The sequence below is a fragment of the Silene latifolia genome, chromosome 11 (genome assembly GCF_048544455.1).
Source record: "Silene latifolia isolate original U9 population chromosome 11, ASM4854445v1, whole genome shotgun sequence".
NCBI classification, from domain to species: Eukaryota; Viridiplantae; Streptophyta; class Magnoliopsida; order Caryophyllales; family Caryophyllaceae; genus Silene; species Silene latifolia.
This window is the reverse complement of record NC_133536.1, coordinates 208,989,311-209,002,134: the sequence shown is the minus strand read 5'-3', so window position 1 is coordinate 209,002,134 and position 12,824 is coordinate 208,989,311. Positions and strand designations below refer to the sequence as shown.

The 12,824-nt window shown below is 36.0% G+C and overlaps 2 protein-coding genes across 2 annotated transcripts; one reads left to right on the top strand and one right to left on the bottom strand.

The window, feature by feature from the left end:
• The first annotated feature begins 5,176 nt into the window (after positions 1-5,176).
• Positions 5,177-7,618, top strand: LOC141612526 (transcription factor MYB1-like). Its single transcript, XM_074431344.1, has 2 exons — positions 5,177-5,493; positions 6,817-7,618. Exons 1-2 carry the CDS (start codon positions 5,361-5,363, stop codon positions 7,500-7,502), a joined length of 819 nt encoding a protein of 272 aa, XP_074287445.1. The 5' UTR covers positions 5,177-5,360; the 3' UTR covers positions 7,503-7,618.
• A 2,817-nt stretch (positions 7,619-10,435) lies between these two features.
• On the bottom strand, positions 10,436-12,512 carry LOC141612525 (pentatricopeptide repeat-containing protein At5g15010, mitochondrial-like). The gene has a single exon (XM_074431343.1). It carries the CDS (start codon positions 12,304-12,306, stop codon positions 10,813-10,815), a length of 1,494 nt encoding a protein of 497 aa, XP_074287444.1. The 5' UTR covers positions 12,307-12,512; the 3' UTR covers positions 10,436-10,812.
• Between the last annotated feature and the right edge of the window lie 312 nt (positions 12,513-12,824).

The following is a 12,824-nucleotide window of genomic DNA, read 5'->3' as shown; positions in this document are numbered from 1 at the left end:
AAATGGTGCCAAAATGTAGTAGAAATAGGAGCTCATCAACCCCCTTAGCTTAGGTCGATCCATCCTAGAACATACCCCACTCATTAGCTGAAACCCAGAATTCCTGAACTACTGTTCTGACCAGCACCAATTAAATACCCAATCGACAAAACTTAAGACCACCCCTGACCACTGTAAACATAACCACTAGAAATCCTACACTTCCAAATTTCATAAAAGACAAGAATCACCTTTTTTGGACCTAGTTTGGTTCTTCAAAAAAACAATTGAAACACAGCAGCACTCTTGCAACTATTTCGAAAAATCACTGGAATGTGTACTCTTCTATCAATTTCGTGTATTGCGGGATAGACTCCGAAGCGGTTGTGTCCGTGTCCGTGTCCGTGTCCGATATGTAAGTAATATTTTGACACGTGGCAATGATGAGTTTAATAATAGAATCTTTTTTATCTTCCATTGTGAGAATATGTCTAATTAATGAATTCATCTATCATTCACCAATTATCGCTAGTTAAGATTCCAATAGTAGTTCTAAAAAATGACTTCGCTTGCAAATAAAAAAATTTCATTTCTACTTGCTTAACCATCGGAAAGACTTCACATCAACTAGCTTAAATTGAAATTTAAGTAATTCATTGGGAACAAAGAAATTCAAATGGCCCCATGAGAAAATATAACCAATAGAAAAATAGTTTGCCTCATTTATTTTTTATTTAGTAATTAAGAATTAAATAAATTAATAAAAAAATGTGTTAGTTAGATCTCATCAAGCTAATACTAAATAGGATTCACCATCGAAACTTCAGCTTAAATTGTTGTTCTTTCAAAAAAATGACGTAAGAAAGGTAAGTAGTGAACATCAAAACTTACCATTGTGGATGCTCTTAGGACGTGCACGATTATCAACTTAACGTTTCACCTAGAAAGATGTGCCGAGCCACGCACCCTTCACGCCCATTTCCCCGAGATTGCTTTATTTAAGTATTCGTCTGTTTGTAATCGTTCATCTTTGTATTTAATATGAGTCTTAAATATCAAGTTTACTTAAGGGTCAAAACCATTTTTTAAAATCCCCTATCCTAGTTTGATAAGGCAATCAAGTAGTATTATTGTACTCATTACCGCAATAAACCGTATAACCTTGGACGTTATTGCCCGGGCCGCCTCTCTCGTCTTTGTGATGGATAGGGGGCATCGCCCCACTATGTCACGGTGCCTTGCGCGCACCTTTCTCACATCAAATCCATTCATAACCTTGGTTCATTAGAACTGGGTCTACTCTATTGCACCTTACTCAGAGAGGTCCTTTCCACTTGACAAGGCTGAATAGAGGGCATAAACCTTCAATTTTGGACCGACCGAGACTTATCTGTCTAGAGCATACATACTATACTTTGTGAGTGGCTAATTGCTTCGAGGTTTTTGAGTCACGTTTTTTTTCAGAAAAAAAATGGCGCCTCTTTCCAAACTCGGACTTTTGAACTTGCAATTTTCCAAATATCATTGTTTTCAACTGGGAATGCTGTCAAAAGGAAAGCTCAATTTTCGACCCAAAAATTGCTTTTTTCTAGCCCGACATGCTGCTCATTTTAATTCTTGTTTTCTATCAAAGAATCCTCGAGTTTTAAGACATTTCAAACTGTCTTTATTCTCCTAACCTAACCCGAGTTTAGAGTCGGTCTCAGACAAGTTCAAGTCGCGTATACAATAGCTAAACCCACCCCTTTCGTTTTTGGGATATGGTCATGACATACTTGGACCCTTATTGTCAAAGCCCGGATTCGAGTCTCTCACATAGCTAGTATCCTTTGACTCCAAGTCAAAACGAGACAAAAATGTCCCATCCACGTTGATCTGAGGCGTGTTTAGTCGATCCAAGTTGGACTCCTTCGTCCAAATACAAGTCAAAGCTCACCGTTCAAGTCAATGTCTACTTAGATTAAAAACCCAAATCCAAAACCAATTTGATTAGGCCTTTCACAAATGAACCTCATGTTCATTTCCATGTCGTCTCGTCCAAGACCCACCATTTCAAATCCCGAGGCGGTGTACCGTCATGTGGGATCCCTATCACCGTCAATAGCATTTGTTGTATAGGTGTCAAACCGGAAAATCTTACACTCAAGTCGATTCCAAAAGAGAACACAACAAGCCTTAACTCGTGGAACCAATCACGGTTTCATGTAGGCCCAAAGTCAGAGCATGTCGTCCTAATGTCCGTTCCGTTCATATCTTCGTCTTTGTCATGCCTTTGTCTGTATGAGCCTCAGTCAAACCGAGTTGCACAAGCGGATCAACTCTCAAACCGAGCATCTGAATCAATCGATGACAAAAGAAACTCTCAAGACCAAGTTTGATGACTACAAGTCTAGATTTATATTTGAGTATTTAGCCCAAGTCGAGCCTGAGATTTCTTTTCATACAGTTAATCAAAGTCTGCCTCCCTTGTTTGTACGTAGTTGTTTGCTCTTAACAATTATTAATGAGCCATGGACAGTTACACTGTTATCACATGCGGAAGTCCATTCTAACCTTTTGCTTTGGAAAGTGATGTCTTAGCAATCCTCAAAAGGGAATTGGGCTACCTTCTTCCCTAATGTGGTAAATCACAACAAGGTTAGGGGCAATTGGCCCAAAATTACATTCCTAATAACTTGACTTGCACGATTCATTGTCATAGTATAAGGTGAACAACTTAGATATACTACGCTTTCTGATGGTTAGGGTTATATGACAACCATGTTCAACATTCAATGGTGAGGCCCCAAAGTGCGCTAAGCCACAATTTCAAAGTAATTGCTCCCAATTTTAATACTACTACGTACATTTTGATGGATATGAGAAAACTATATTTATCCCTACGGTTAATTTGAATGTTAACCATGCATGTGAGTATTGTTTTATTTTTTAGTATTATTTTTTAAAGTTTTGATCTCTAATAATTATATGTAGTATAGATTATATGCATGTTCTTTTGAATTTCATGCATGCTCATTTATCTAATGTTATTCGTTGTATTGTGAGATTCTCTTAGGCCTTGTTTGTAAATGCGAATTTGGAGGAAAATGAGACACTTTTCAGTGTTTTGATAGTAAAAAAATGGAGTAGTAGAAAGATTTGGAAAGAAAGAAAAATAGAAGATTCGTACAAGTTAAATTATTTTTCCTACACTTATGCTATCGTATACCTGTAGGAGAGAAAATCCTCATATTGATATTGGCCATTAATCCTTAAAAACAGGACGTAGTCATATAGATCTCTAAGATGAGTACTCATTTTCATTTATTTCACAGTACAAGAAAAAGAAAAAGAAACAAAAGAAATTCAATGATTGGGACAAAAGTAGACATAAAATGACATTGGAATTGGTTTAATTAGTGGATCTTGTTCATCCAACTGATAAAAGTTGAAGCAGTAAATAAATACACTGTTTCGCAATTTGTATTTTCTTCCATAAAATTCGCCATGCAGGACCCTTTTCAATTAATAACCATATCTTGTCACATGTCTTTGTATTTTTTTGTTATTACGTTCGGTGCTTGTCATCTACACTATTAATAATTTAATATAGATAACACCACGAGGTGATCATCCCTTAAAATTATGAAAACCATACGTGGTCTTATTTTTACCACACAATTTCTCATTTAACACGGGCCTAAATAACTAATACGGAGTAATATACTCTATACTCCTTCCAATTCACCATATTCTTCCCTATATCCTAAAACGGTTATTCAGGTTTTCTTCCCCTTTCTATTTTTGATAACTTTTTACTCTTATTTTATTCATACCTCTCTCATATTACCCCACCCACCCAACTCTTTTAATCTTATTTTATTCCTTACTTTAATATTTGTGGCCCACAATTCATTATTTAACTCTTAATTATTCACCCCTCTCTCCTATCACCAAACCTCACCCAACTTTTTATCAATATAATACTCCATTTCTTAATTCTTGTGCCCAAACTAAAGAGGAAGAAAATAGAGGATTGGAGGGAGTATAACTTAGAGCATCTCCAATGGTTGAGAAAAAGGACTTGCTTGCAATTTTAAGAAATTGCAAGCTAGTAGCTCAACCATGGGAGTAGTCAAAATAGATTAGCTTTTGCTCAAAAAAATTGAGCTAGAAGCTCCATAGAGCTACTTGCTTAAATGGACTCACAAAATGAACATAACCAATAGGAAAATAGTGCTCTCATTTATAATGTTTTAATTTTATATTTAGAAATTGAAAATTGAATAAAAAAATAGGAGAGTGTGTTAGGTGGGTCACATCAAGATAGTAGGAAATCGGCTTTACCGTTGGAGTAAGTTGTAGCTTGAAATGGTTGTAGCTCAAAAAAATGATGTGGCAAAGATAAGCTAGTATCAACTAGCTTACCATTGAAGATGCTCTTAGTTATTTGATAAACAGATTAAACACGTATATATATATTTATTGATTACCTTGGTGTTCAACAAAACCTCACAATAATCACGCGTATTTTTGACAAATTAGGTTTTATGCTTCTAGTTAGTACGTAGTTACTAAATGACTACCGACAACTCTTGATTCAGCCTTTCAAATCACTAATCTACAACTTTCTAAATTTTATCTTATTAAGTGAAGATATTTAAAAAAGAAATTTCGCAAATAAAAATAAATAAATAAAAGTGATATTTCATATAATCCTTTTTAAATACCTTTAAAATATACCCCAAAAGTGCACGCAAATGTTAGAAAAACCTATATTAAGACGACTCTTAAATCCCAATTCATGGATTATACAACCAGTTGTATATGTTGTACGGTGTAGAATTTGAGTTTTGTAATAAAGTATCCGAGCTTTATGTTAAATAATATGAGCTTTATTAGAAAGTATTGAACTCATCCATTTACACATTAAAAACATAAACTTTGAATTATCTCAGAAAAAATACATATAAGCTCGAATTTATATACTTTGGTTGTACAATGCTTATGGTACAACTGGATGTATAATCCTATTTATGCTTAAATCGTGTCATCGGATTGAGAGAAGAGAAGTAAAAGTAAGCTTGGGTCCAAATACAGAGAAGCATGAATGAAAAGTAAAACAAACCTCTCATGTAGCAATGTAAGATGTAAGCAAGCAGCACGTACTGTATGAAAACATATAAGTTGTGGCGTAATTTACGTGCACGTCGATACATTATTTCGTCAATCAAATTTGTAAATATATATACACGTACATACTAAGTAGCTACCTTGTTGCCTCGTTACTTGAATATCTACCATTACCAATCCAAGTAGATCAATTATTTCTTTCGTCGACACGTCCATTTATCTATATCTTAAGTAAGTGTCATAAAATAATAAACCTGCAAATAAAAATCATGTACAATAATAAAACGAATATACGTAATAGCATTAAGAAGGGTTCATGGACGGATGAAGAAGATAATCTCCTTCGTAAATGCATTGACAAATTTGGTGAAGGGAGTTGGCATCGTGTTCCTCAAAGAGCTGGTATGTTTACTTATATATATAAATCGAGTATTATTCTTGTTTCTACGATGCTGAATATTAATTTGTTTTCTTATGTAAAACTATAGTATATAGGAATTTTTATTGTGAATTCAAGTACGTTGCTACAGTACATAAATAATAGATTGATTTTGATGCAGACGTGATTAATTTGATTATGGATGCGTTTGCTAACTGCCAACAATAATACTTCCTTGTCTCGTTTATTTGTTGTCCTTTTTTTTATTTTGGGGTGTTTCAGTCATTTGTTGTCCTTTCTATATTAGGAATGCATTTGACGAATAATTTGGTTATTCCCACTCAATTTGGTCGATTTAGTAATTGACTATCTTCTCTTTTATTTCTTGGTCTTTATGCCAAAACCAAAGGACACCAAATGATCGGAACGGAAGGAGTATATGTTTTCGGTGGTTACTAAGATCCAAAATATAAATTTGATTATATTCCCTCTTTCCTTTTTCACACAAGTTTGATTATATTCTCTCTTTCCTTTTTTGGTAAGTTTCATTTATTTTTTATTAATTTTTCTCTCCTAAAAAATCAACAACTCCCATTACTTTATCTATTCTTTATTCATTATTCATTCTTTATTATTTTCCCTCACCTATAAATTTCACAACTTACAATACTTTATTCTACTTTATTAATTTTTTCTTCCCCTTTCTTAATTTTTGTGCCCAAAAGAAAGGGGAAGATAAAAGAAAATTGGAGGGAGTAGTTTTTTTCTTATATTATAGTAAAAAAGGAGAAAAAAGGAGGAGAGGGTGAAGGAGGGAAGGGAAGGTGAGCGGAGGGGGAATGGACGAGTTGATTTTCCTTCCAAATTTTGTCTACATTGATGAGAAATAATTTACCTTGTAGAAGGGAAATGAAGCCTTCAAATCTTTCTACCTTTATTTTGCTAATCATACAACGGATTTCGCATCCTTCAATTTCCTTCCCTTCCCTTTCTCTCAATCCAAACACAATTAGGTTCAGTAACAGAGCCAGGATTTTAAGTCAGCGTGGGTGAAAATTTTCAATGAGAGCGGGAGGGTAATATCATAAGGGACCTTGAAAAAATTCGAAAAATTTAACTAAAAAATTCGAAAATTTTCAAACATAAGCGGGGACGATCACCACTGCTAGCCCCCCTCGCTCCACTACTGATTAGGTTCTTTGGAGTATATTATATAGACTTGTTGATTTTAGGCTAGTCTTTCTTGTAATCACGAAGTGGTAATATTATGATGCAATTTTAAACCCCATAATTTATCGGGATTCTTTAGACACTCCGTGTAATTATATTGTTGTTATTTTCTCCAGGATTGAGTAGATGTCGAAAAAGTTGCAGATTACGTTGGTTAAATTACTTAAAACCAAACATCAAACGAGGAGAGTTCAGTGAAGATGAAGTCGACCTTATTATAAGACTCCATAAACTTTTAGGAAACAAATGGTCGTTAATAGCAGGTAGAATTCCAGGACGAACTGCTAACGACGTGAAGAATTACTGGAATACCCATCTACACAAGAAGTTGTCTCCTCCATCCCGCCCTCCGAAACACCCTAACGTTATTACCATGCACTCTCATATTGTAAGGCCTCAACCTTGTACCCTCCCCAAGACATCATCCTTATTAGTGTTGAATAAGGCCGATCCATTATCCATGGGCGAATCAAACGTGGTCGACAATGGGCCAATCGAGACATCCTTATTGCGCAACTCATTATTAGACGAAGAGGAGGACGAAAACGAAGACGAAGACGACAATGATGCAAATGCAAGGTGGTGGGAGAAGTTGGTTGAAGTGAATGAGGAAGACATCGGTGTTGAACAATTAAACGGGAATGGAGATGGGCTTGGGTACAAAAAGCCCAATACTCAAGATGGATTAAATATGTGGCCCACTTCAAACATTGAAATGTCACGCTCACCCATTACTCCAGTTGAACAACATAACATATGGGAGGACAATCTTTGGAATTTCGATGTCAATGTTTGGGAATGATTTGGTGATACATGACACTTTGTATTTGTTTCAAATTCAGATTTAGTTGTCATTTTACAATTGTAATATTGTTGTGTTTCTAATCTCCATGAATTGATGTTATGTTGAGATATGCATACAAATCGTAAATATTACACGTATACTTTATTTGTATTGTTTCTTGTTATAATTAGATGGTAGTATCACATTTATTATTAGTTGTAGCTTCCGCTTTTAAGGAGCAGAGTCACATGTATATACTCAAGAATTCATAAATGTAAAGGCAGGTTAAAAATTCCTCCAAAATTCCCTCTTATTTCTTAATACGGTATCAGAGTCCATATAAAAAGACTAGGGTCTCATGAAATAAAACTAGATATTTAATCGCAAATGTTGGAAATTAACATAATTTTATTAGTTATAGGGTAGAACCTGTTTGAACTTATATTAAAACGGAATAAGGTATAATTTTCAAGATAGGAAACTGAAAGAAACTGAATTAGGTGTACGTACCAAAATGGAAATTGAGATATAAACTGAAAGAGATGTCAAATTAAGCAGTAGCGTAGTTAGGTGGGTGAAAGTGATGATTGTCTCATTATTAAAGAATGATATTTATTTAGGTATGGAATTAGAATATGAATGTACAATGTTACCCTTTTTGAAATAACCATATTACCATAAGTCCATAACGTGGTGCGTTTTAACTCTTTTAAGACACTTGCTCAATTATTGCCTTGATTGGTCATTATTTACCCATTTGTACGGACTCAACAAGGTTTATGTCATTTGTGTATTAATAATATCTTCCTTTTCAAGTTTTAAATCAAAGATTATTAAATAAAGGCGGCTTAATGATTGCGTACGTCTTATAATAATTAGAACACAAATTCTCTTTATAGACGGACACTATCCGTTTATAGCTATAGACGGATAGTTTCCTCTCACAAATGAAAGTGAATAGTGTAAGTGGGTGGAAAATTGATACCCCATTTACCCTCCCACTTTAATTTTGTGAGAGGACCACTATCCGTCTATAACTATAGACGGATAGTGACCGTCTATAATGAGACGGACCGTAATTAGAAGGTTCAACTACCTTTTTGTTTTGTTTCTTTTACTTTAATGAAATCTTAATTTAAATTGAGTACGTCTTATAGTATAATAAGAAGGTTTAACTAAAAGAATTGTCGTTTAGGTTGCACCCAAACGGATTCAAGTATGGACACGGAGACGGACACTTGGCACTACATTTTATGAAATTTAGAAAACTTTTATTAAATTTAATAAAAAAAAAAATATTTTATAGTTATAAACACGAATACGCACGTTTAGAAAAGAGTCCGTGCTACTTAGATTGTGTCGTAAGCAACTACCGCACTGTTAGAAGGGCTCAAAGTGTGTTAATGGACCTGACTTGTTCATTTATCATATGATCGAATACTTGGTGTCATTTGGGCCAACTAGTTACATTTGGTAACGGAGTTGATGATGAATCAAAAGCCATTTTAGTTCAGCACATGAGTCATGCATGCCATAGCCCATTAGTCCATAGCTAAGAGCAGAAGACTCTTCAAACATATAGCCAATTCGAAAAATGAACGCCGTACCCTTGAACTTTAATGTTTTGCCCAAAATACCCAACTTTTTGATCCGGAAAACTTTAAGAGGCTATAACTCGTGTTTACGAGTTCAGAAAGTGACGATTTTTTTTCTTCAAATTGATTATCTTTTCGAGAATCACGACTTGAAAAAAAAGTTTTTCGGAACAAAAAAAAATGGGTATTTCGGGCAAAATTCGAAACTTAAAGGGAACCGCTAGCCAATTTGATACATCCCATATTTCACATAGATATTGCTACATGATGTATCAGTGTGGTTAGCACATGAGCCCCGGCCTATTCCTCGTGAAAACAACCTGGTTCAGCTGCAGGCGCAGAGTACCATCTTGGTTCCGAGTCAATAACGTTCTGCTGCAGCATTCCACTGCACTTGCTTAGCTGCTGTCACAAAATGCTGAGGGTATATCATATGAATTACACTCAAACTGCCCTATGCCTTTGCCTTTGCGCAACTCTACTTCCAGGGACAAAGACCGTGCCATTCTATGTTTGGATATAATTTTCGAAATCAAAATTGGACCTCAGAATCTTGCTCACTATTTTTAAACATACTATAAAACTGTACGGTGATCCTACAATTGCTCTCATACCCACCATTTTTATTGAAGGTTCTCTCTTCTTTAAGCACAACACAGCCTCTATTTAAATCTCAGCAACCCTGAATATATCCGACTTAATAATTTCGCAATTATTATTCTACAATACCAATCTTTGTGCTTTAAATTTGCTCATCAAATAACTGTCATCATGGCTGCTGAGGATACACCCCAAGAGATTTCTGACCGGGAGAGAATCTTCAAGCAATTCGACACCAATGGCGATGGCAAGATATCTTCCTCTGAGCTTGGAGAATCCCTCCAAACTCTAGGATCCGTCACAGTTGAGGAAGTTACTCGAATGATGGCCGAGATTGATATTGATGGTGATGGCTTCATTTCCTTCGAGGAGTTCACTGAGTTTGCCCGAGCTAATCGTGGTTTGGTTAAAGATGTTGCCAAGATATTCTAGGTTGTTTGCCAAATAGGGCGTTCTCTTTGTAGAAACAGCGTTTTTTTTTTCTCTGATAAGTTTTCTTTCGACATTAAGGTCAAAGTAGAGTTTGAAGCATTGTTGTTTATACTGGTTCATGTATTAAACTTGAGTATTTTCTGTATCATTTCCAACATGCCTTTTGATGTCGTGAGTGTCGCTTACCTATGATTTACAATGTTATGAAACTCGGTGCTGACCTACGCTTCTCGAGTCTCATTGTGGTAACAAGGGAACACTCGTTTCAGAATCAGCATGATAAATGCATTGTCAACAATGGAAATCGGTTGTACGACACTTAACTTTGAGAACATAGATTGAGATTTTCAGCTTTATTAATGAATCAGTAAATTCCGCATAAATACAATTAACAATTTCAATACATACAGCAGAACATATTGGACAATGCCAGGAACAAAATTTGACAAGAATATATAAAAAATGTGCACTAAATATTGTTAGCCTCGATAAATTACCATACAACTGTGAGTACACAAAATCGAGGAAATACCCAAGAAAAAATAAAGACAATAAAACACTACTGATCTCTAGTGTACACCATGACCTTTTCTTTAATAGTACTGGCATGCTCTAGCTAAGGTTTGATATTGTAGTAGTTAGCCACTTAGCGGTCATTAATTGTAAATGCAGCTTAACAAATGCTGAACCAGACGACCATCTTAATGTAATTTCCACTTCTTCAACAATTCGTCATATACAGGACCCTTTCCAGCCTTTACAAGGCTCTGTTTCAATTTTGCTAATGATGACGAGCTCAATTTTATCTTGCGATCGATCATATCTTCAGCATACTTAACTGCTTCTTGTAGTCGATTACACTCACGAAGCTCTGAAACTAGGAAATTCCCGGTGTCTTCCAAGTCAGATTTATAATTCTCTACCATGAATTTCCAGACCTTAATAGCCATTTGAGGTTCCCCGGAATCCAGATACAGTCGCACAGCAGCAATGCAATTTGCCTGGCTTGGCGGGCACTCGTTTTTCACCATCTCTGTAAATATAGATGAAGCCTCGTCCAACTTTCGCATCTTAAGTAAGTATTGAAACAAAGTATTATAACTCTTAGAATCCGGGAAAACTCCATCATACACCATCTCATCCAAATGCCTTCTAGCTATCTCAAAGTTGCCCAGATGGCAATGCAAAGAGATCATCATATTGTACATGTCAACATCCGGTTGAAAGTCGCTCCTCACTGTCATTGCTTCCCATAGCAACGCAGCACCTCGAGCATCACTTTTCCTCTCACATTCTTCAAGAGCAAACCCAAAAAACTTAATCCCCGGGGAACACCCTCTATCCTTCATGGTGTTCAAGAACTTCAAGGCGTCATGAAACCCACTGGGAGCTTTCATCAAAGTGCACAGAAACGAGTCATAAGCCGGCCTATTTCTCGGGTCCCACCCAATCTCGTCAACCATTTCCCCAAACGTCAACCTAGAATTAGCCACATTCCCCTCATTCTCCCACCCTTCCAACAAAATCGCATACGAGTCACAATCCGGCCTAATCCTGTCCTTAACCGTCCTCAAGAACTCATCAGCCTTAACAGTCCTCCCTTCCCTACAAATGGCACTCAATAGTGAATTCAACGCGACAATATCCCTACGGACACCATACTTATCCATCACCTCAAACGTCATCAACGCCTCATCGACTCGGTCCGCAATGACATAACTACTAAAGACAGAAGCAAAAGTTGCCAGGGAAAGCAAGCCTTCATCCTTCATAGACTTAACAGCATCCCACATGGCATCAAACAACAAATTCTTACCTAACAAATCGACAACTAAATTCCAAGCATAAGGACTATGTCTATCATTCAATTGAAACCCGGCCCACCTAAAGAACTTGACTGCAGAACCCGGATACCCATACGACAATCTCATAACATGCTCAACATCTTCCTGAATTACCCTTATACCCCTATCATCTAAAACCTTTTCAATAGATGAAGAAGGTGTGTTTGCTACAATTTCACACAGTAATTTAATATTGAGGGGTAAATTGGGGGTATCAACATATGATTTAAAAGTAGGGCGCTTACCAATTTCATGGTGTTTTTGGCGATGATGATGATCATGATGCTGATGATGCTTCTTGTATGGTGATGATGGTGGTGACGGAGATCGATCATAACGACGCTTGGACATGTTATGATTAAAGATTGGATGAATAACTTAAAAGGGTAGTCATGAATTGAAGAATTTGGTGGGGGAAATGGGATAAATAATTGATTTTTAGTATGATTGTAAGAAGGTGGAACCCTAATTCAATTGGGGATCTTCATGCTGCTAATGTGACGCTTTCAGAAAGGTGAAGCAGGCTTCTGGATTTTAAGAAAATAAAATCAACCAAACGGGGATGGGTAGAGCTTTGGCGGGTGGTGGGGCGGGTACGGTTACGAAAATTATATCCGCCATGGGTCATGGGGCGGGGATGGATTTCGCATCTTACCCACCTAATACCCGCCTACACGCCTACCCGTCAATCATTAAAAAAAATTGTAGGATTATGATAATTTTATAAATCTTATTTAGTTATAGTTAAGATATAATGATAATAATAGCTATTTTATAAAGTTTTTTACTAATTTATTTGGTGAAAAATGAAAATTATAAAGGTAAATTCAAAAAGAATGGAAACTAATAGTGACTAAACCAACTTTTAT